Below are 24,266 nucleotides of genomic sequence, written 5' to 3'. Positions count from 1 at the left end.
GACCAAAACACCAGTGGAGTCCGGAGACCCAGCTGTTAGGCTTAACACAGTAGGGGATACGAGGGGGGTGCAGATCCAGACGGCAGAACACCTGCTGGAGAACCCAGACGTCTAGGAGGGCAAGTCTAGAACCGAGAGGTGAGTTAAGGAATGGGGCGAGGGGGGGTGGGGGTCTTTGATTAAGCTACTGACCAAAAAAATCTTATTCCTTGTGTACTCAAATATGGACATTTGTGAAACGTGTACAGTCATTTTTAATTGCCAGATGGAAAAAAAACGTAAGGATTAATCAACCAAAAAAGCAACTGGAAGGTTCACCAAAATGTTAGTTTAATCAATGTTTTGTTTTATCATGTTCTGTCTTACCCCAAAACTTTGAATTCAAATTCAATGTACTGTCTTTCCCATTGTTGAGTGTTCTACCTCCCTCCCTCTCTTGTCTCAGAATGAGCACACCTGGCCTGAGTTGATCTTGATTGCCCCCCTGCACCTAGCCTTGAATCCTGTCACACAGAGAGCTACCTGAACACATTCACCAACACGCTGTAACACACACACAAGTGCTCTCTTACACAGATAGACATACACTCACACTGCAGGATGTTCAAGTACACTCCTCCTTGGCAGGTGCTGTGTAACAGCATGGAGCATGAGACCAAGGTAAGACAACCCTTACCGCAAACACACAATGACAGGGGTAGTTACAACAATGTTAAAGGGATCCTGATTGCAGGCTAACAATTTGTTTTGCTTTGACATCCCCCCCTCAACATCCCACACAGTTGGATCTGCATTGTTAATGTTTGTACCACAGCTGTTGCAGCCTAGATTCTTCCCATGGTTTCCATGATATTGGGAAATGTTTTTCACTATGGCGTTCATTGATTTAAATGTCATTTTGGACAAATACATCACAATAGTACCCATTTTATTGTCTGATGTTTCATCTGTCATGCATTTGATTCCTAGATGTAAGACCATGTGAAGTAGATCACAACCACAAACATTCCTTTGCATTAGTAAGCTAAACTGAGATCCATATTATGTTTGTCATGACCCCTTCAAATTTTTATTCAGAGTGACAAAGTTGATTGAAATACTCTGGTGTAAATGTACAAGGTAGCCACTAGAGCGCAGCAAAGCTATGTTCAGTGTGAACTTTCCCATTTCTCAGAGCGAATGCCCTTTTATATGGAATGCCCTCTATCAGGGTTGTAATGCCCTCTATCAGGGGTATAATGCACCCCAAAAGTCTGAGGGAACACAAAGTGTGTGAGCATGGCTGGGGGGTGAAAGACACCCGAAACAACCTTTTCCTGCAATCTAGAGCCATATTTGATGTAAAAAATGTATTTTTTCTGCATTTCTAAGTAATGAACATTTTGGCTATGATGACTCAAGCTCTTCCACTGGACTAGCTGTAGCAGTGACATCCTCTCAGGTGAACTTCAACCCCAAAGGAAGATTATTCTTTAACAGTCCACAGGCAACATACTGATGATGTCTCAGTACTGATGATGTCTCAGTACTGATGATGTCTCATACTGATGATGTCTCAGTACTTTTGTGTTCTTTTCTGTTTTTGTTTCCTTATGAGACCAATGATAGGTAAAGGGAATGGACATGTTTCCATAAGTTTGTCAAGTCATGTCATGAAGGAAAGGAGAAGAAGGAAGCTTCTGTACTGAGACACAAAATGATCACCAGGAAATTAGCCAACTCATTCCCTTAGGCCAGGGTTCTCTGACTCTCTGACAAATAATCAACTAATTACGGACTTCAGTTTGGACCACAGGTCATTTTTTCATCTGGGTCGTCTTGTTTGATTTGCCTTGGTGACGTAAATGGGTTTCTTTTCTCTCTACCTTTGTTATAGCGGTTTGTCAGTCTTGTGCACTTATCCCTGTTCGGTAAGAGGGTGTGGCTTCAATAACTGACGTGATATTGGCTGAACTTTGCCTGTGCTCTAGGGTGCTCAAAAGACAGAGAGCGGGAGACACAAGACAACAAACTTGTCTTGTTTGCGGTATACTAATTAAGGTAGGGTTCATTACTTAATTTTCCCAAATGAACTGTACTTTTGATCCAAATGCATTTCAATGGCATTATCGATACTTACATTATCTATGAATTGTAAGCACTTCAGTTAAGTGGTAGTTGGGTGATCAGGTGCATTAGCTTAGAAGACACTATGGTTGGATTTTCCATCTTGTCACACTGTCTACATTACTGAATAATGACCTCTACTTCTTTTCAAAAGTTGATGTCAAATTAAACCCTTGTGCATTGACTGAGGGAAGTAAGCCTAATGTAAGTCTATTTCCCTATACACTTTTTGTGTGTATCAAGTAATGGCTGTTCTCCATGTTTCTCCAAATGCTACAGCCTACCCTATTTGAGGAGGACCTTGTATACCCTGGTCTCTGTAACTACACAACCTATACCCATGGGAACACCATCACATTGTTAATTTGCTAAATGTTCTCTCCTTTTTTTTGTTGATTAGTAGAGCTTTAATGAGCAGTTGGCATGGTTGTCCTTCCAAGACATGAAAACTAGTTTGAAATCTGTATGGTCGACAGACATAAGCTGTAGCTGTATGACAACATGTATTTGGGCATTTATTTCAGACAGTCGATGAGTGTATGTGTGTGTGTATGTATGTATGTATATATGTGTATGTGTGTATATATATATTAGCCTTGAATAAGTCTGAAGGTTTTGACGGGGACGACTTATCTGTGGCAAAATCTTTATTGCGTAATTTGTTGTATTATCTTGTGTGCTACATGCAACTTGGCCTTAGTTGATCCAGGCCACAATAGGCACTTTACTGACAGGAACTAGTGGGTGTTTCGTACACACACACCAGCGTGAGGTAATAAATTAGTGGAGGCGAGGACACTTGTGTATCTCCTGTCCCCCACCGATCACTCCTCTTCTCTCTCAGCCAATGAGCAAAGGGCAGAGGAGCTGATTCCAGAAAGTGGCGCTGAAAAGAGCTTATCAGGGGTACACAGTCCACTGTCACACAAGTGGTCACATGCGCGCATACACACACTGCAGGCTGCCTTAGAACTCTTGGGATAGTGTGTTACTTTTTAACCCAAAATGTATGTATATTTGCTGAAGGGCTTATTCTGAGGTCAGCCAAACGTCTTGGCATCTCAGGGAAGGTTAGGACTGGGTAAACTCCGGTCCATTTGTCTAGTGTTGTGCATCTGTCATGATTAGTTTAATAATTCTGTGTCAGCAGGGTTACAATGACAATTGTGAAATGCAAGATTGTTTTGTCAATGGAAATTACAATGTTGAATGGAGTGGAAGCTTCCAGGGGCTATAGGTTTTACTCATTAGCCAACATACTCGAATAGCAGTGAGCATGTTATGCTAGAGTATGCTGTTATGCCAAAAGTGCTATAGAGATTCTAAGTGATACTGCTAGTTGCCATGAAATATTTTCCTTTTAATCCTTTGTGTGGCATATAAAAAATGATTGACAAATCAACCCGCCATTGCACCCAGCCTCCAGTGTAGTTAGTTCTACATCAGTCGAGTGAAGAGGAACTCATCTGTTTTCATTGGCCAAGAGTATCTAATATCCTGCTCGAGTGTCAGTACTCCCACCTCCAGATGAGTTGTGTGAGAAAGGAGTGAACACATTCCTCTCTCTCCCTCATTATGGTTCTTCATATATCTTCTGACAACTAGGCACTTTGAAAAGCAATTGTAGCTGCACACTCCAGGTCTCACTCCAGGTCAGGCTTCTCCAATCCCAGTTGTGACCAACCTGAATCATTTTGTCAACCAGCTAATTATTAGAAACCGATGCCCTAAACCTACAGGATGGTAGTTCTCCAGCAGCAGGGTTGGAGAGCCCTGCTCTAGGTACATGTCTGCAGGTTTAAGATGAATCCATTGCTTTAATAAATTGATAACGGTTCATAATAACTACACTGAACAAAAATATAAACGCAACATGTAAAGTGTTGGTACCATGTTTCATGAGCTGAAATAAAAGATCCCGGAAATGGTCCATACACACAAAAAGCGCATTTCTCTCAAATTTGGTGCACAAATGTGTTTACATCCCTGTTAGTGAGCATTTCCCCTTTGCCAAGATAATCCATCTCCCTGAGAAGTTTGGCATATCAAGAAGCCGATCAAATGGCACGATCATTACATAGGTGCACCTTGTGCTGGGGACAATAAAAGGCCACTCTAAAATGTGCAGTTTTGTCACGCAACACAGTTTTGAGGGAGCGTGCAATTGGCATGCTGACTGCAGGAATGTCCACTAGAGCTGTTGCCAGATAATTTAATGTTACTTTCTCTACCATAAGCTGCCTCCTTACGTTGTTTTAGAGAATTTGGCATTATGTCCAACACGTGTACGACAGCGTGTTCCAGTTCCCGCCAATATCCACCAACTTCGCACAGCCATTGAAGAGCAGTGGGACAACATTCCACGATCAACAGCCTGATCAGCTCTATGCGAAGGAGATGTGTCACGCCGCATGAGGCAAATTGTGGTCACCAGATACTGACTGGTTTTCTAATCCACACTGCTACCTTTTTTTTAAAGAATCTGTGACCAACAGATGCATCTATCTGTATTCCCAGTCACGAAATCCATAGATTAGGGCCTAATGAATGTATTTCAATTGACTGATTTCCTTATATTAACTGTAACTCAGTAATAAGCTACGGACAACGAACACCATTTTACTGATGGCAATTTGAATGCACAGAAATACCGTGACGAAATCCTGAGGCCCATTGTGAGACTTGTATTCTCATGTGAAATCATTGATTAGGGCCTAATGAATATTCTTCAATTGACTGATATCCTCATATGAACTGTCCCTCAGTAAAATCGTTAATTGTTTCACGTTCCATTTATATTTTTGCTCAGTATATAAAAGCTTGACTGTATGAGTTGTGCCGATTTTTTTTTTTTTTTTTTTTTTTTTAAATAAAAAAGCAATCCATGTACAATATTATGAATCGGAATGTCTTGGCTAAGACGGGAACAGATGGTGTTTATGGCTCTTCATACAGATCTTTATACAGTATCACAGCAATGGATCTGGTAATCCTCCATACAGAAACTAAGGTTTGCAATAAATAGAGGTCTGACTGAGACGATTGAACCTTGTGTGTCATTCCTTAGTTGCCTTCTAGACCAACGCAAACATCTTTTTAGACCATCTCGCACATTGGTTTGCTCTACATTTTCCCAGTTTGAGTTCCCGTGTCTTTCCTGATCAGCTAGCTTCACTGCAAACATGGTCTCTCGTTCTCATGCATTACATTTTAAGCTGTAAATGTTATTGGCAACTTTTATATTGGCATTCCAAAGAAAATCTCAGCATCCTGTCTTGCACAACTTTTTATTTTTATTTCCCCTGTTAAACAGATTCCTGTAAACCATAAACCCCTGTAGTGTTATGCAACTCATTTAATTTTGGTGGCACAAGCCGTGTTCTGTAATATCTGTGAAGTGGGAATAACAGCCATTGTCACTGTATGCAAAGATTTTTTTTACATTTTTTAAAATTTATTTAACCAGGTAGGCTAGTTAAGAACAAGTTCTCATTTGCAACTGCGACCTGGCCAAGATAAAGCGTAGCAATTCGACACATACGACAACAGAGTTACACATGGAATAAACAAAACATACAGTCAATAATACAGTAGAACAAAATAAAACAGTCTATATAAATGCAAATGAGGTAAGTTAAGGAAATAAATAGGCCATTAAACACTGGAATGGTAGATCGGCAGAAGATGAATGTGCAGGTAGAGATACTAGGGTGCAAAGGAGCAAAATTGAATTAATAAATACCAGTATGGGGATGAGGTAGGTAGATGGATGGGCTGTTTACAGATGGGCTATGTACAGGTGCAGTGATCTGTAAGCTGCTCTGACAGCTGGTGCTTAAAGCTAGTGAGGGAGATGTGAGTCTCCAACTTGAGAGATTTTTGCAATTCGTTCCAGTCATGGGCAGCAGAGAACTGGAAGGAAAGACGACCAAAGGAGAAATTGGCTTTGGGGGTGACCAGTGAGATATACCTGCTGGAGCGCGTGCTGCTATGGTGACCAGTGAGTTAGTACTACAGGATGCAAATTTCTGTTTGAAAAAGCTTGCCTTAGCTTTTCTAACTGCCTGTGTATATTTGTTCCTAACTTATCTGAAAAGTTGCATATCACGGGGGCTATTCGATGCTAATGCAGAACGCCACAGGATGTTTTTGTGCTGGTCGAGGGCAGACAGGTCTGGAGTGAACCAAGGACTATATCTATTCCTAGTTCTACATTTTTTGAGAGGGCATGCTTATTTAAGATGGTGAGGAAGGCACTTTTAAAGAATAGCCAGGCATCATCTACTGACGGGATGAGGTCAATGTCATTCCAGGATACCCCGGCCAGGTCGACTAGAAAGGCCTGCTCGCAGAAGTGTTTCAGGGAGCGTTTGACAGTGATGAGGGGTGGTCGTTTGGTCGCAGATCCATTACGGATGCAGGCAGTGATCGCTGAGATCTTGATTGAAAACAGCAGAGGTGTATTTGGAGGGCGAATTAGTTAGGATGACGTCTATGAGGGTGCCCGTGTTTACTGTTTTGGGGTTGTACCTGGTAGGTTAATTGATAAGATGTAGCTACTCAAAGTGTTTTCAATAAAATATTGAATTGTAATTATGATAAATTGTTAGAATTATTTGGACAGTGGAGAGCTTGTTTGATTGGTTATAATGATCCAGTTGCCACTTGACCATTATCTTTCTTAGTTATTATGTTGCTTAAGTGTTGGCCTATTTAACTTTTTTTTTTAAATTGGTTGCAGAGACTCTCAGTTGCTGCACCTGACGATTGCCAGGATGTGTTGACCCAGGAGGAGGGTGACCAGATAGTGTGTCAATCCCACCAGCTTCCTGCTGCAGAAATCTCACCGTCTACACAGGAAGACGCCACATTCCAAGGAACCATGGAAAGCACACCCAGAAAATGGGTGCTTCAGCCCATGTCACCCAAACTGGAGCTGGCAGTAGACCTTCGCACCATGCTCAGCCCCACCACCGATGAGCCCTTTAGTCTGGACCGGAGCTGGATCTACAATCGGAATGACAACTCTTCGGCTTTCAGTTTTGACAGCATCTCCGTGACCCGCACCCAGTCCACAGTTATCGTATCCACCCAGCAGAAAGTGTCCCGGGATGTGGTGGTGCAGGCCAGGCAGGTGGCGGTGTCAGAGGAAGATTGCGGCAACACCAGTGAAGACTGGCAACCCAGTAGCCCTAGCAGTGCAGGGAGCACGGGCTCCCAATGTGGCTTCTACTCCTTTGTGGATGATCCGGTGAGCCCCGAGGCGGAGATGAACGAAGCCTGGATGGTGTCCCCAGAGAGACAAGCCAAGTTGGCGACCCTGAAAGAGGAAAGCAGTTTCAAACTGCAGACATACGCCGGTGGGAAGAAGCCAGGGAGTCTGTTCGAGGACGACGAGGACTCCCGCTACCAGGTGAACACCAACGGTGCCCAATTCAAGGCGGAGGAGGAGGAGAAGCAGCTTAGGCAGGAGATCATCCACAGTCAAGCCCCCAAAAAGATTGCCACATTCAGGGAGCAGTGGAGTGCACTTGAAACCCTGGATCTCAGCAAATCACCCAACAAGTTGCTCGAAGGGTTCAGCTTGTGCTACGGGCCAAGCAGCACCAAATCTGAGTCCACACCAGCAGCTGAGCCATGCACCATCGACAACGAACAGATCAACTTCAGCGCAGCACGGGAGCAGTTCCTAAAGATGGAACAGTCGAGGCTCAACCCATTCCTGCAGAGTCCCAGCTCTCTAAAACCACAAAGACTGTGGCAGTCAGAAGACAGCTTGCTGTCACCAAGGAGTGAGAAAAAAGACTACCACTCTGCGGAATGGTATAACCAAAGTCTGACCCCAGTGAAACGTCAGGACAAAGGGGAAAATGCCGCTGGCAGAAAGGTGTACCGCACAGAGGAGAGGGTAACCAAGAGGCAGAGTAGCCTGTTTGATGATCTTGACTCTGGTCTGGAGGATCTATCGGGTGACACCAGTGTTGGCTACACAAGTGACGGAAGCATGTCCAATGACAACCCTCAGCCAGAAAGCAAGGGCACCCAATCGGCAAGTGGTTACAGAGAGACGCCCATAGAGAGGGAGATTCGTATCGCTCAGGAGAGAGAAGAGAGTCTTCGGCGATTGCGGGGCATCAAGCACACCGACGTCCAAGAGATGGTGGAGGTCAAGTCTCTGCTCTCCCAGCCTACACCGCCACTGATGCCTGTCAAGGCAAATAAGAAGAACCGGGTGAGCTTCTTCATCCAGCGTGAGATCAAAAAGGACAGCCAGAGGGAAGAAGACTTGCTGCACCAGGGGAGAGTCCCAGGTCTGTATAACCGGGGAACTCCTCAGGAAATGGAGGATCGGAGAAAGATCTTTGAGCTTAGAGACCAATCTGGAGCCGAGGTCGAGACGATGAAAAGGACTTGGTCATCACCCAGGGTCATTGTGAGGAGTAGCAGCTCAGATACGGAAGGCTACCCTTCCCCTTGCTGCCCTCACCGGCACTCCGAAGAGACCGAGTTGTACATCGGCAGCATGAGCGCCACTCCAAGCGTCAATACCACCAGCGAAGGCTGGAGTTCAGAATCCCAAGACTTCAATAGAGTACTGCCAAGCAGCTTCCCAGAGGAGAGCGTCATGTTGAAAGGGAATGAGACCAGTAAGGCAGAAAGCGCTCAAGTCACAGTGGTGGTGAAGACCAGTACTAGTGAAATAGTAAATTACCCATCGTGGTTAGTGGAAAGAAAGAAGCCAGTTCCAGCCAGAGGCTCCTCGGCTAAAGAAGCCTCCTCTTTGTCATCCTCTTCCTCCTCACCTACACCCACTGCATTTGCAGTGCAGGTGTCTGAACCGAGTGATAAGCCTGTTCCAACCTGGAGGGCGCACCTGGATTCTGGCGGCCTGCGACATCGAAGACCAAACGCTCCAGATATTATCCAGAAGGAGATTGAGCAGGATCTGAAACGTGAGCAGGAGCTCCGGAAACTGCGGGAATCCCGTGGCCTGTCCGCCTCTATGGAAGGAAGCTTGGACTGCATAGAACGAGACGCTAAAGACGCATGTCAATCACAAAGCCTGCGAAGAGTCATTATGGAACAGGAAGAGTCTGTCTTCTCTGAAAGCCCTTCACTTCCAGTAGAGCATACGAGCTTGGCCAGATGGTCCTACTCATCTATCACTCCAGTATCAATGCTAGGTAGGATGGTTCAGTTAATTTATCCATACACAAATTAATACAATTACAAGACTAACCTAACAGATGAATTATTCATGATGGCAATATCTTGTACTTGTTTTTGGCTTGATTTAAGCAAATGTCTACATGCACCAATTGTCAAATGTCCTCACAATTCTAGCTTTTAGTGGAATTTGTTTGTCTTGTATACTGCTGGCTTTCTTAGACTGGAAGACATGACAAACTTAATTAGATCCTGAACTTTGGTCATATATGAGCAGAGGAACCAATGCTGTGTTACCAGCCATGATTAATCATTGACACAAAGGCTATTATTTTGCATCAAAAAGGCTCAAATAAGTCAGATAAACAGAACAGTGAAAAGTTTAATAAATTATTATTTAATTGCTGCTTTTCCTGACGCACTGAAATTGTGGTTCAAGGCCCAGTGCGGTTAAACGTGCTTGACCTGTGTTCTATACATATTTCCACATTGAGGTTAGAATAATATTGTAAAAATTATGATAATGCCCTTTTAGTGTAAGAGATGTTTGAAAAGACCACGTGAAATTCTTGCCTGTTTTAGTGGGATGAAGTTTTGACCTGCCTGGTGACATCACTAGATGGAAAATGAGTCAATAGACCAATAAGAAAGAGTTCCAAAACTCTCTGCCAGTAAGAGCTAGTTTCAGCTTTCCCCTCCCCACTCAGACCACTCCCAGACAGTCCTAGCAAAATTGTCTGAGATTGTTCTTAGCTAAGAAGCCATTTCTGTTTCTTTTTGACAATTTTAATTGAAAATAATCACAGTAAGGTACTAAATTATTACCCAGAAAGGATTTGATAGAGATTTTTATTTTTAAACGGCTGCACTGGACCTTAAGATTATTCTACCTCCAGTCACATTAAAGGGCCAATACAGCTGTTTTTATCTCAATATCAAACAGTACCTTATTGTAATAGTTTTCCATAAAATTGGTGAAAAATAGCATTTTAGCAAAAACTTTCTCAAGCTAAAATTTAGCTAGGACTGCAAGCAACACTCACGACCCGAGTTCCAAACTGCCTCTGGAAGCAACGTCCGCACAAGAACTGTTCGTCGAGAGCTTTATGAAATGGGTTTACATGGCCAATTCTAAGATCACCATGCACAATACCAAGCGTCGGCTGGAGTGGTGTAAAGCTCGCTGCCATTGGAGCAGTGGAAATGTGTTCTCTGAAGTGATGAATCACACTTCACCACCTGGCAGTCCGACAGACTAATCTGGGTATGACGGATAAGAGGAGAACACTACCTGCCTGAATGCATAGTGCCAACTGTAAAGTTTGGTGGAGGAGGAATAATGGTCTGGGGCTGTTTTTCATGGTTCGGGCTAGGCCCTTTAGTTCCAGTGACGGCAAATCTTAACGCTACAGCATACAATGACATTCTAGACCAGGGGTGGCAACTCCAGTCCCAGAGGGCCTGATTGGTGTCACACTTCTCCATCCCTAGCAAAAACAGAGGATTAATCAAATTGCATTCTAAACTGAAGATCATGATTAGGTGATTATTGGAGTCCGGTGTGTTAGCTGGGGCAAAACTGACACCAATCAGGCCCTCAAGGACGGGAACTGCCCACCCTTGTTCTAGACGATTCTGTGCTTGCAACTGTTTGGGGAAGGCCCTTTACTGTTTCAGAATGACAGTGACCCCTTGCGCAAACCAAGGTCCGTACAGAATTTTTTTGTCAAGATCGTTGTGGAAGAACTTGACTGGCCTGCACAGAACCCTGACCTTAACCCCATCAAACACCTTTGGGATGAATTGGAACGGTGACTGCGAGCCCAACATCAGTGCCCGACCTCGCTAATGCTCTTGTGGCTGACTGGAAGAAAGCCCCCGCAGCGATGTTCTAAATTGTAGTGGAAAGCCTTCCCAGAAGAGTAGAGACCAACTACATATTATTGCCCGTGATTTTGGAATGAGATGTTCGACGAGCAGGGGTCCACATACTTTTGGTCATGTAGTGTAGTTTCATGTGTTTTGTATGTACAATATCATACAAAACACAGGAAAAACATAGTTTTGACTGCACTAGGCCTTTTTAAAACTAGTTTTACGGCAAGATGTCTACCAGTGTCCATTTTCATAGTCAAGTGTGTACAATGGTATGACTACAATTCAGCTATCTTTATGTACAGTGCCTTCAGAAAGTGTTCATACCTCTTGAGTTATTCCACATTTTGTTGTTACAGCCTGAATTCCAAGTAGATTAAATGTATTTGCTCACTCCTCTACATATGTCAAAATTAAAACATATATTTTTTTTTATACCTATTTTTGCAAATGTATAAAAAATGAAATGCAGAAGTATCTCATTTACATAAGTATTCACTCCCTTAGTCTCTTCTTTGTAGAAGCAATTTTGCACCGATTTACAGCTGCGGGTCTTTCTGGCTAAGTCTCTAAGAGCTTCCACACCTGGATTGTGCAACCTTTGCCCAGTTTATTATTTTCAAAATTCTTCAAGCTCTGTCAAATTGGTTGCTAGACAACCATTTTCATGGTCTTGCCATAGATTTAAGTAGATTTAAGTCAAAACTGTAACTCGGCCACTCAGGAAAATGTACTGTCTTCTTGGTAAGCAACTCCAGTGTAGATCTGGCCTTGTGTTTTATGGTGTTGTCCATCTGAAAGGTGAAGTCATCTCCCAGTGTCTAGTGGAATGCAGACTGAACCAGGTTTTCCTTTTGGATTTTGCCTGTGCTTAGTTCCATTCAGTTTCTTTTTTTTTATCCTGAAAAAATCCTTAGTCCTTAACAATTACAAGCATACCCATAACATGATGCAGCCACCACTATGCATGAAAACATGGAGAGTGGTGCTCCATAATGTATTGGATTTGCCCCAAACATACATTAACACTTTTTGTATTTAGAATAAAAAGTTAATTGCTTTCTGACTTGTTGCAAACAGGATGCATGTTTTGGAATATTTGTACAGGCTTCCTTGATTCCTCCTCTGTTTTCTCCTATCACAGCCATTAGTCTGTTTTAAAGTCCCCATTAGCCTCTTGGTTTTAAAAAAAAGCAGGGATTTCACCATCTACCAATAGGTGCCCTTTTTGCGAGTCCTTGAAACCCTTCCCTGGTCTTTGTAGTTGAATCTGTTTGAAATTCGCTGCTCGACTGAGGGACCTTACAGATAATTGTTTGTGTGGGTTACAGAGATGAGGTAGTCATAAAAACAATTATGTAACACAGTATATCCATGCAACTTGCTAATCACATTTTTACTCCTGAACTTGTTTGGGCTTGCCATAACAAAGGGATTGAATACTTATTGACACAAGACATTTCAGCTTTTCATTTTTTAACATAATTCCACTTCCTATTGAGTTTTATGAATATTTTTGCTCTAATAACCTTCCGCATTGGACACCGCCTTAATCATTCTCCTGGTCAAAAAATAAGTTGAAAAATAATTTGCAAAGCCAACAGATTAGAAACTATTCTTCCCAAAATAATACATTCTGATCAAAAGGGTTTTATGAAAGTCTGACACTCTAGTCAACAGGCGCCTCTTTGACATCATGCATCTAGCTTCCCGAAGAGAGTCAATATGACCTTCCTGAACTTGGCACTCGAGGAATTTGGTTTTAGTACAGCTATGTGCAAATGGTTTAAACTTCTCTCTAGCTCACCACAAGCCTTGATAATTCAGTTCAGTTGTAGGCATCCGATTTGCAAAATAAGTCTTTACACTGATATTCTGATGTTCGTACAAGAACCCAATCGATCATTAGAACACGTGCTCTCGACAATCAACATATTCAGCAGTATATCAGGATATAAGATTAACTGGGACAAACCCGAGATCCTCATAAATGTATTTAACTGGAACTCTGGCCAAAACTCTCCCCTTCAGATGGTCAGTCAATCTGAGATGACCGTGTCTTAAAGTAATGATGGACTGTCTTTTCTCTTTGCTTATTTGAGCTGTTCGTGCCATAATATGGACTTGGTCTTTTACCAAATAGGGGGTTTCGTCTTGTATACCACCCCTACCTTGTCAAAACACAAATGATTGGCTCAAATGCATTAAGAAGGAAAAGAATTCCAGAAATGTAACTTAACATGGCACACCTGCTAATTGAAATTCATTCCAGACTACCTCATGAAGCTGGTTGAGAGAATGCCAAGAGTGTGCAAAGGGTGGCTACTTTGAAGAATCTCATAAATATATTTAGAATATATATTTATATTTTTTACATGATTGCATATGTTATTTCATAGTTATGTCTTAACTATTCTTCACTGTAGAAAATAGTAAAATAAAGAAAAACCCTTGAATGAGTAGGTGTGTACAAACTTTTGACTGGTAGTGTGAGATTAGTTTGCACCGTATTAAAAATAACAATTCCACTTTGACATTACGGGGTGTGTGTGTGTGTGTGTGTAGGCCAGTAAAACAATCTCAATTTAATCCACCTTAAATTCAGGCTGTAACACAACGTGGAAAAAGTCAAGGGGTGTACTTTCTGAAGGCACTGTAGTTTTCATGTTGCTTTCGACTTACATTTCAAATGTACTCTTAACACAATTACAAGCATGTATGTGTTAACTCAATGTTTCTCTTTCTCTCCCCCTCCCCCCCGATAAAGTGGACAGCGCATCTCGCTTTTCCACCTCCATTCGTCCCACTGCCCGTCTTCCCTCCTTTTCCATAGTCACTGCCCAGCCATGGGGCTCCCCAAGGCCCAGCTCCCCTGTGGTGAGCAGGGTTGCCCCCCTGTTGCCTGCTAGCCCGTGGGTAGAGATGGGTGGCTCCCCTGGGATCCCCACGCAAAAAGGCCTGACCGAAACTCTGCTAGAGGACTTTGAGGAGAGGAGAATCAAACTGAAGCTGGAAGAGAATGCTGTGAGGAAAGACTGTAGTTATTGATGCTGTCTACATACATTGAAAATCCATTATAGACATAAAACATTTAGGCACAGTTTGGAAAGAAATACAGCAATGCAATATGCCTACAAAAGAGTACTGATAGTGTTGGCGAAACCATGTACATCTTGTGAGACTTCTCAATTCATAGGTTTTGTGTGCTAGTTGTTGAATTAGACTTTTCTGTTACCTCTAGTATGCAGGAATTCAGCCTACTGACGATGTGAACAATGAAGTAAGTGGTTGCTCTTCTCTCTGCTGATATCCATTGAGTCATTTGTCTCAGAAGGTCTTTTATCACAGGTCCAATATGATTTTGATGCTATTTCTTCCATTGCAGGTCTTGGAGGCGACCCGCGTCACCAGGCACAAAAACAAGCGGGCACTGCGCTGGGAGGCTGGCGACTACACCAAGGAGGACAGCCAATGAGTCCACCAGCCTTCTCCACTGGAGGGTGAGCGAACATGAAAAGGAGAAGAGGAGATGGAACAGGCATTTTAGGGAAGTTGTCCCATCTCAGCACATAAGAATATACTCCGTCTACACACTACCTGGCTGAACTAATGATTGGTCAACTTTGTGATAACAACCCCCCCCCCCCCCCCCCCCCCCGTCCATCATCTGCCACCTGAGCAGGAGGTACCCTTTCACGATTTAGAAGCGAAAGGTGAACTGAAAAATATATGTAATAGATGAGACAGGTTTTTAGCTGAGGCAGAAAATGGAATGGAATTGAAATTTAAGAGGAGGTCTGCGCCTGCTTAGAATGCATTGCCTTGTTTTGGGATGAAACGGTGTATGAGTTATTTTTAAGTCTGGCAGTCACTGCTAGGTAGCTTTGATTAGGCCCATCCGCCCTCAAAAGGCTGCATAGAAAATGAGTGAGGGAGCTATTTTTGTCTTGTCAGTTGTGCTTTGCAAAGCAAAAACAAGCAAGAAACCATCAGATATCCATTATGTATTTAATAAAGTAAACATTTCCAAACCAATATCCAGTCCAATGAAGCACTTGCAGTAGTCTTCAGGAAATGTTGACTTTTGTCTAATTTAATATGAAATAATATCTAATAAAGAGTTAGCTACAGCTGATACCAGTATGTTTGTGTTCTTAATTGACTTGTATGTGCTGTGAAAGCAGAAATTTGTGCAAGACTTGAACCTGCCAGGTTCTTAGGTAATGTGTTTATAAAAATATTTAAGTACTACTAAAGTTGTTTTTTGGGGTAATTATTTTTACTATTTTATATTTTTGGCAACTTTTACTACATTCCTGAAGAAACTTTACTTTTTACTCCATACATTTTCCTTGAAACACAAAAGTACTTGTTACATTTTTCTTAGCAGGACAGGAAAATGGTCTAATTCATACACTTAGCAAGAGAACATCCCTGGGTCCTCCCTACTGCCTCTGATCTGGCGGACTCACCAAACACATGCTTCGTTTGTAAATTATGTCTGAGTGTTGGAGCGTGCCCTAACTATCCGTAAATTTAAAAAAAAGAAAATGGTGCCGTTTGGTTTGCTTAATATAAGGAATTTGAAATGATTTATAGTTTTACTTTTGATACTTAAGTATATTTAAAACCAAATACTTTTACTCAAATAAGATTTTACTGGATGACTTACTTGTCATTTTCTATTAAGGTATCCTGACCTTTTACTCAAGTATGACAATTGGGTACTTTTTCCACCACTGGTTATATGAATGTAGCCTAGCAGTTAAGAGCCTTGGGCCAGTAACCGAATGGTCGCTGGTTTGAATCTTCAAGCAGACAAGGTGAAAGAATCTGGCGACGTGCCCTTGGCAACCCTAGTTGATCTGGATAAGAGGGTCTGTTAAATTACTAAATTGTAATGTAAGTTCAATGACAAGTTTAATCACACTCTAAACCGGACTGTTTGCAACATGACACTATCTGGTTTTGATGGAAAGACTACGGTATGACTTACATCTGAGAATAGCCCAGGGAATGTAGATGCAATAAGAGATTAAACTCTGCTACATTTGGTGGTAGCAGTGGGATACACTGCTTAAACGAGTGGCGACGTCAAATCGGATGCATTGTAGATGAATAAGAGAATGTCAAACTGATTCAAATGGAGCAAGACATTGCCATCTCCTGGGCAGACACTTGAACTGATTGTAGGGGATTTGAGTGGTTAACTGTAACATTGAAACTAAAGTATGACCATAAGTATGTGGACACCCCTTCAAATTAGTGGCTATTTCAGCCACACCCATTGCTGACCGGTGTATACGTTCGACTACACAGCCATGAAATCGCCATAGACAGAATGGCCTGTACTGATGAGCTTAGTGACTTTCAACGTGGCATCGTCATTGTCCCCTCTCCAACAAGTCAGTTAGTAAAACTTCTGACCTGCTAGAGCTGCCCCGGTCAACTGTAAGTGCTGTTATTGTGAAGTGGAAACGTCTAGGAGCAACAACGGCTCAGCTGTGAAGTGGTAGGCCACACAAGCTCACAGAACGGGATCGCCGAGTGCATAGAGTAAAAATCGCCTGTCCTCGGTTGCAGCACTCACTAACGAGTTACAAACTGCCTCTGGAAGCAATGTCCGCACTAACTGTTCTGGTAACAATGTCAGCACAACAACTGTTAGTCGGGAGCTTCATGAAATGGGTTTCAATGGCCAAGCAGCTGCACACAAGCCTAAGTTCATCGTGCGCAATGCCAAGCATCTGCTGGATTGGTGTAAAGCTCGCCGCAATTGGACTATGGAGCAGTGGAAATGTTTTCTGGAGTGACGAATCAATCATACTTCACCATCTGGTATTCTAACGGTCAAATCTAGGTTTGGTGGATGCCAGAACGCTACCTGCCAGAATGCATAGTGCCAAATGTAGAGTTTGGTGGAGGAGGAATAATGGTCTGGGGCTGTTTTTCATTGTTCGGGCTAGGCCCCTTAGTTCCAGTGAAGGGAAATCTTAACGTTACGTCATACAATGACATTCTAGACATTTCTTTGCTTCCATCTATGCGGTAACAGTTGGGGGAAGGCCCTTTCCTGTTTCAGCATGACAATTATTATTATTTTTATTTAACTTAACTATATAACTATTTATTTAACTAGTCAAGTTGTGATGCAACCTGGATTCGAACCAGTCTGTCCTGTCTAGTGACGCATCTAAGCACTGAGATGCAGTGCCTTAGACAGCTGCGCTTCTCGGGAGCCCAATGACACTGTACACAGCGAGATCAATACAGAAATGGTTTTTCGCGATCGGTGTGGAAGAACTTGACTGGCTTGCACAGAGCCCTGAACTCAAACCCAATTGAACACCTTTGGGATGAATTGGAACACCTACTGCGAGCCAGGCCTAATCACCCAACATCAGTGCCCGACCTCACTAATGCTCTTGTGGCTGAAAGGAGGCAAGTCCCCCAGCAATTTTCCAACATCTAGTGGAAAGCCTTCCCAGAAGAGTGGAGGCTTTTATAGCAGCAAAGGGGGGACCAACTCCATATTAATGCCCATGATTTTGGAATGAGATGTCTGATGAGCAGGTGTCCACATACTTTGGTCATGTAGTGTATTTAAAGGGCAACTGCACCTGCTGATTTGGCATTGTTTTTTTGGCTTGCTCCACAAATGCTGGTGGCCATGAGAGAAGCCAAATGTGATTTGGCTTGGGGGTGTGGTTTGGTGTGGGTGTTCCTAGGGTGTGTCATTGCTGACGTTGTCAATCGAGCAGTGAATTGAGAGCTTCAACATTGTGCGGCCCTTGCTCTTTTCTAGTATTCCCAGCACCTATGTTTTTAAGGATGTGCGTATGACCACAAATGCTTCTGGTGTCCTGTATACAACATGAGTTTCCTGATCCTGGCGCCGAATACACAGGGTTTCTTCAACCCCATATTGACTGATACCGTTCAATTCAATAATAAAAGACAATTCAAGTAAAAGTGAACTACTGAAAATGTTATTCAGAGTGCCAGGTCTCTCTCCATTTAGAGACCTCAGTATCAAGCCCATCTGCAGTGGTGTAAAGTACTTACCCCAAAAAACGACTTTAAAGTATTTTTACCTATCTGTACTTTACTATTTATATTTGACTACTTTTTCTCCACTACATTCCTAAACAAAATATTTACCTTTTACGCCCATACATTTTCTCTGACACCCAAAAGTACTCTTATCATTTTGAATGCTCAGGCAGGACAGTAATATGGTCTGATTCACACACCTATCAATATAACGCATTGTCATCCCTGCTGCCTCTGATCTGGCAGACTCACTAAACACAAATACTGTGTTTGTAAATTATGTTGGAGTGTTGAAGTGTGCCGATCAGTCCATAATTTAAAAAAACAAAAAAAGCATGCCTTATGGTTAGCTTATTGTAAGGAATTTAATGTATAGCATTTACTTTGTACTTTCATCCAAGTATGACAATTTAGTACTTTTTCCACCACTCTACTTCACTCTACTTAAGTACATTTAAAACTAGATACTTTTAGACTTTTACTGAAGTAGTATTTTACTGGGTGACTTTTCTATTAAGTTATCTTTACTTCTACTCAAGTATGTATATTGAGTACTTTTTCCACCACTGCCTGTCTGTCAGTCTGCAAGTCTTCAAGTGCTGGCTCCATAGATGCATCTGTGAACACATACACAGTCACTGTTCTATTACCAATATCTGACATACATACAGTGCCTTCAGAAAGTATTCATACCCCTTGACTTATTCCACATTTTGTTGTGTTGCAGTCTGAATTCAAAATTGATTAAATACTTTTTTTCTCACCCATCTACACACAATAACCCATAATGACAAAGTGAAAACATGTTTTTTGAAAATAAAACAAATCCATAATTTACAATCCTTTCACTCTGTCAACTAAATTAGGTCCGTATTGTGCAGTAACTACAATGTTGCTGATCCTCAGTTTATCACATCCAAATCAAATCAAATTTATTTATATAGCCCTTCGTACATCAGCTGATATCTCAAAGTGCTGTACAGAAACCCAGCCTAAAACCCCAAACAGCAAGCAATGCAGGTGTAGAAGCACGGTGGCTAGGAAAAACTCCCTAGAAAGGCCAAAACCTAGGAAGAAACCTAGAGAGGAACCAGGCTATGTGGGGTGGCCAGTCCTCTTCTGGCTGTGCCGGGTGGAGATTATAACAGAACATGGTCAAGATGTTCAAATGTTCATAAATGACCAGCATGGTCGATCAATAATAAGGCAGAACAGTTGAAACTGGAGCAGCAGCACAGTCAGGTGGACTGGGGACAGCAAGGAGTCATCATGTCAGGTAGTCCTGGGGCATGGTCCTAGGGCTCAGGTCCTCCGAGAGAGAGAAAGAGAGAATTAGAGAACGCACACTTAAATTCACACAGGACACCGAATTGGACAGGAGAAGTACTCCAGATATAACAAACTGACCCTAGCCCCCCGACACATAAACTACTGCAGCATAAATACTGGAGGCTGAGATCCATTCATCTCTAACTGTTTTAGCCTCATGGTTAAAACTCAGAGGTTTCCTTTCTCTCCGGTAACTAAGTTAAGAAAGACGCCTGTATATTTGTAATGACTGTGTGTATTGATGCACCATCCAAAAAGTGTAATTTACTTCACCATGCTCAAAGGGATATTCAATGTATGTTTTATTTTACCCATCTGCCATTAGATGCCCTTCTTCCAAGGCATTGGAAAACGTCCCTGGTCTTTGTGGTTGAATCTGTGTTTGAAATTCCCTGCTCGACTGAGGGACCTTATAGATAATTCTATGTTTGGAATACAGAGATGAGGTAGTCATTCAAAAATCATGTTAAACTCTATTATTGCACACTGAGTGAGTCCATGCAACTTATGTGACTTGTTAACCACATTTTTACTCCTGAACTTATTAATCCTTGCAATAACAAATGGGTTGAACCCTTATTGACCTAAGGTATTTCAGATTTCCATTTAAAGTCAAATCAAAAAACATAATTCCACTTTGATATTATGGGGTACTGTGTGTAGGCAGGCCATTGGCAAAAAAAACTCAATCACTTTTAAATTAATGCCGTAACACAAAATGTGGAAAAAAAAATCAAGGGGTGTGAATACTTTCTGAAGGCACAGTATGCTACAGTATGTTGAAGTTTGAACAGGTCAGACTAAACCTACCTAATACTGGTCTCCCCATTGTCAACCGTTGGTGAGCAGGCAATAGGTGAGGCTGGAAGTAAGGTCTTTGCCAGCGCCCCATTGATGAGCATGGCATGTCAGCTCTTGGTAACCCTATGTTGCATGTTCAGCTGCAAACTGGACATCTCTTGAACAACTGCAGTAGGCAATCCTCCTAAAAAAAAATGTGCTTCCTCATCTTATGTGGTGTTGACAGAGGCCCGTGACAGGGTGAAAACAATTGACAGCCAAGTGGTAAATTGCATTTTGTATTATAAAGGACAAAGACTTTTTGATAATGCACTTCATAACCAAAATGACTACTGCTTGTATCTGCTTGGCTGGGTAATTAATCTACTAGTTTATCAAACCTGGTATTTTTTCAAACAACTTTTCACATAACTGTTGTTGAGGAAGCAGTCTGTGTCATCGGGGCAGTAACTTGGGACAAGCTAATTCTAGGTAATCACTAGTTACCACACCAACAAAGTCAGAAGACTGTAGAAATAGGCAATCTCATCTTAAAATGTGATTCTAACCCTAACCACATTGATCCTGGTTTTGTGTTTGAGTTTCTTTGCCCTAGCACTATACAGGCGATTAAAATAATGAGTTGGTTATTTGAATCAGTTGTGTAGCCCTAGGGCAAAAAACAAAACTTGCATCGGGTGGGGGTTGAGTTTGGTAAACCCTGAGTTAGCTAGCCTGCCTTGCTAGATTATCAAATTATAACATTACATAGCCAGCTACATGTATGAGCTGCTAACTAGCTAGCTAACTTTACTGTATAGCTAAGTAAATCAAATAGCATCATTGTAAATTAAAAACACAAGCTCCAAATGTATTTGTAGATAACAGCCACGGAAGGGGGTGAAAGGACTGAAGCTCCAGCTGTCAGTTCCAGACCCTAGTAAGGAAAACTATTAGGACAGAGAGACAATAGCAACATAATATTCAGTGCTGTCTAATTCTGTGATGTTTTATGCCTTCAGATACGGAGAGCTGTGAAAGCCTGTCCGCAGATGAAGAGGTCCCAATGAATGTCCCAAGAGACTAGGGGTATATCGTTGTATACCACTGGTTATTTGTACCTATTAGCAAATGTTGTATACTTGAGCAATATGGCCCGAAGGGGTGTGGTATAAGGCCAATATAATCACAAACCCTCGAGGTGCCTTATTACTATTATAAACTGGTTACCAACATAATTACAGCAGTAAAAATAAATGTTTTGTCATACCCTTGGTATACGGTCCGATATACCACGGCTTTCAACCAATCAGCATTCAGGGCTCGAACTACCCAGTTTAAAGTTAAACATTGCACAATGTATAACCCTATTACAACTGGAGCAGGCCAACCCTGCTCCTGGCTTCTGTTCCAGTCCAGCACTAACACACCTGATTCACACAGTGCAAAGTGGTGGAATAAGGGAACTGTTTGTCAAATGTTGAAAGGGGAAAATATACAGTATGTTAAAATGTGATATTGTGAAAGCAATTTAATACTTTTTCGATTTCATTGCATGAATTCACAATGGAAATACAACATCTTGACATGCTATATCATTTCAACACCACTGCATTTGTTATAATAATCCATATAAAGTAACGTACAGTCATTTGTTAAATTAGAGGTACATTTGAAAGTAAAACCATTGTTGAAATACTATAAAAGACAGATGGCTGATCTTACTGTGTTGGAAGATTTGGCATATCACAGCCCTGGGAGTCAATGTTTTGGATGCAACAATCAGCTAAATGAACGGTAACATACAATTTCCATACACCATTGCGCAACAGGTTGAAGTCAAGAGGAGTTTGTTACTTTGCATTGATGCCTTCCAACCTGGTATCAGAGCATTTTGTATTCTGTATGTAAATCTGAGACATGATAGTTTGATATGTTACATTTGGTATGGTATGTATTTATTTGTGGATGTCCATCACCCATTTCATATTATACATTACGAATTTGCATAACCTAGAATATGTTACAAATTCTTGCTAGGTGGCTAACATTAGCTAGGCTAGGGGTTAAGTTTAGGTTAAAGGGTAAGGATGAGCAAAAGGGTTAGGGTTAATGGGAAGTGTTAAGGTTAGCTAACATACTAAGTTGAAAAGTTACTAATTAGCTAAAATACTAAAGTTGTCTGAGATTGGAACTCGCAACCACCCACCCTTTTATTTTTGCCTTAAGTAACCAAGTCTTATATAACGTATCATACTAGATGGAGTGTCGACTTAATGTACATAATACAACACGCTCAGACCAGGTTGGCTTTTAACACCTGGATTTGTTGGCAGTCAATGTCAACTAGGGATATCATGTCACTTCTCTGCATTTAGGCCTATCCAGCAGCGGTTGCAGGATCAGATGGAAAGTCTTTAGTCTTTCTTCCTCACAAATATCTTAATCAATTCACGAGAATGTTACATCTTCATCCCATGTATTGAAGGTAGTGCGATTTCACAGCTCTCTTTAGACATAAACCGTACTACCACTGAAGTTTATAACCCACCCAAACTATGCCTATCAGAAATGTGAACATTAATGAAATCACCAGGTAGCTTACTGTCATTTAGCAGATGCTTTTACCCAGAGGCGAAGATGCGCCCGTAGCAGTTTGCTAAATGGTACTTTATACGAATATTATGAAAGTAGGTAGGCTACTATGTTTTTCCCAGGCTAAACCGGAGAAATTTAAACAAGCGCTACCTGGTCACTAATCTGGGTATGTGCGCCCACTTTTGCGTTCCAATGCTGATGACTGGACATTGGTCAACAGTCAAGACTTGCAACTTTTTGGTTCTGAAGCACAGATAAAACATATAGTGACCAGAACGATTAAGCAAAGGTATAAAAATAAAAATAAATAAATGGTAGGCTATATGTAGTCTATTAAAATATGTATGACTTGTTTCCCCCATTCAGTTTCACACTTGCAATCCCCCAAAACGTTCTCACTGCTAGCTCAAATGACCAGTGTTGTTTCAGTTTGCTTGTCCAAATCAGAAGGCCGTGTGTTTCACTATAGCGTTTTATTTTTTTGCAAGTGCGATACCCGTCTCTGGTTTAATGGAGAGTAAATCCACTGGAGACCCAAATCCACAAAACGTTACGAAACCTGGCCAGATAATTTCAAGTCATCAGTCTCAAGTCAAAGTCCAGAGTCTTGAGGCACCCAAGTCAAGTCACTTTATTTTCTATCAAGTTATCAAATCTGTGACTCAAGTCCACACCTCTGGGATGCAGTTACCCCAGGGGGCTAGGTACCCCACGTTACCCTGTAATGCCAGGAGCTGATATACGGTCATTCTGGCGTCTGTATTGGCCAAATCGCATTTACTGTGATGCAGGCCCCTGCTGAAGTCAGGGTATGCACTTCGCAGAGCTGTTGTGAAGGAAGTTGTCAAAAAAGTGAGTTTTGTGTTTATACAGGACGTACTGCCCCACCTACCGTTCAACCAATTATGGCAATCCCTTCGCATTGTTATCAGATTTGGAAGGCGCACAGCGATGCATTGCCAGAGCAAGCATAAATGGGCTTTTACATGGCTTGAAGCAGATCTGATTGAATAAAGACCTTAACAGTAATATTATTCATGTGTTTTTTCCCTGCCAAGCAGTTCTTTAATTTGAACGTTTTTCTCTGGTAGCTAGCCTCCCTCAAGGTCTTCACCTCCACCTCTGGATGCATTACTTTCTCTGAAATGAGTAAAGACGATAATCCGTAATTATGGTAGCATCCACATGAAATGTAGAAGTTTTCAGAAACATTCTATTATTATTTACCATAAAAAGGGACTGCAAATTGACCCACATTATTTACACAATTAATTTATATTGGGCACAACATAATCCGAAACAAAACCAAAACAAACGGCAAATGCATCCAACAAGTCTTGTAGAGTCACGTGTTAGGA

General features: G+C 41.8%; 1 protein-coding gene across 3 annotated transcripts; it reads left to right on the top strand.

Moving 5' to 3' along the window:
• The first annotated feature begins 2 nt into the window (after positions 1-2).
• LOC139409052 (mitotic spindle positioning) lies at positions 3-22,419 on the top strand. 3 transcript variants are annotated; one of them, XM_071153713.1, is made up of 7 exons: positions 3-138; positions 446-660; positions 6,848-9,290; positions 13,916-14,172; positions 14,390-14,428; positions 14,534-14,648; positions 21,333-22,419. In XM_071153713.1, exons 2-6 carry the CDS (start codon positions 601-603, stop codon positions 14,621-14,623), a joined length of 2,889 nt encoding a protein of 962 aa, XP_071009814.1. In that variant the 5' UTR covers positions 3-138; positions 446-600; the 3' UTR covers positions 14,624-14,648; positions 21,333-22,419. The 3 variants fall into 3 exon arrangements, with proteins under 3 accessions (XP_071009814.1, XP_071009813.1, XP_071009815.1); XM_071153712.1 differs by lacking the exon at positions 21,333-22,419 and having other exon boundaries at positions 14,534-15,432; XM_071153714.1 differs by lacking the exons at positions 446-660; positions 21,333-22,419 and having other exon boundaries at positions 10-138; positions 14,534-15,432.
• The last annotated feature ends 1,847 nt before the right edge of the window (positions 22,420-24,266 follow it).

This window comes from Oncorhynchus clarkii, chromosome 5 (assembly GCF_045791955.1).
Source record: "Oncorhynchus clarkii lewisi isolate Uvic-CL-2024 chromosome 5, UVic_Ocla_1.0, whole genome shotgun sequence".
NCBI classification, from domain to species: Eukaryota; Metazoa; Chordata; class Actinopteri; order Salmoniformes; family Salmonidae; genus Oncorhynchus; species Oncorhynchus clarkii.
The sequence above is the reverse complement of the archived record's forward strand: the minus strand, read 5'-3'. Positions and strand labels throughout refer to the sequence as shown.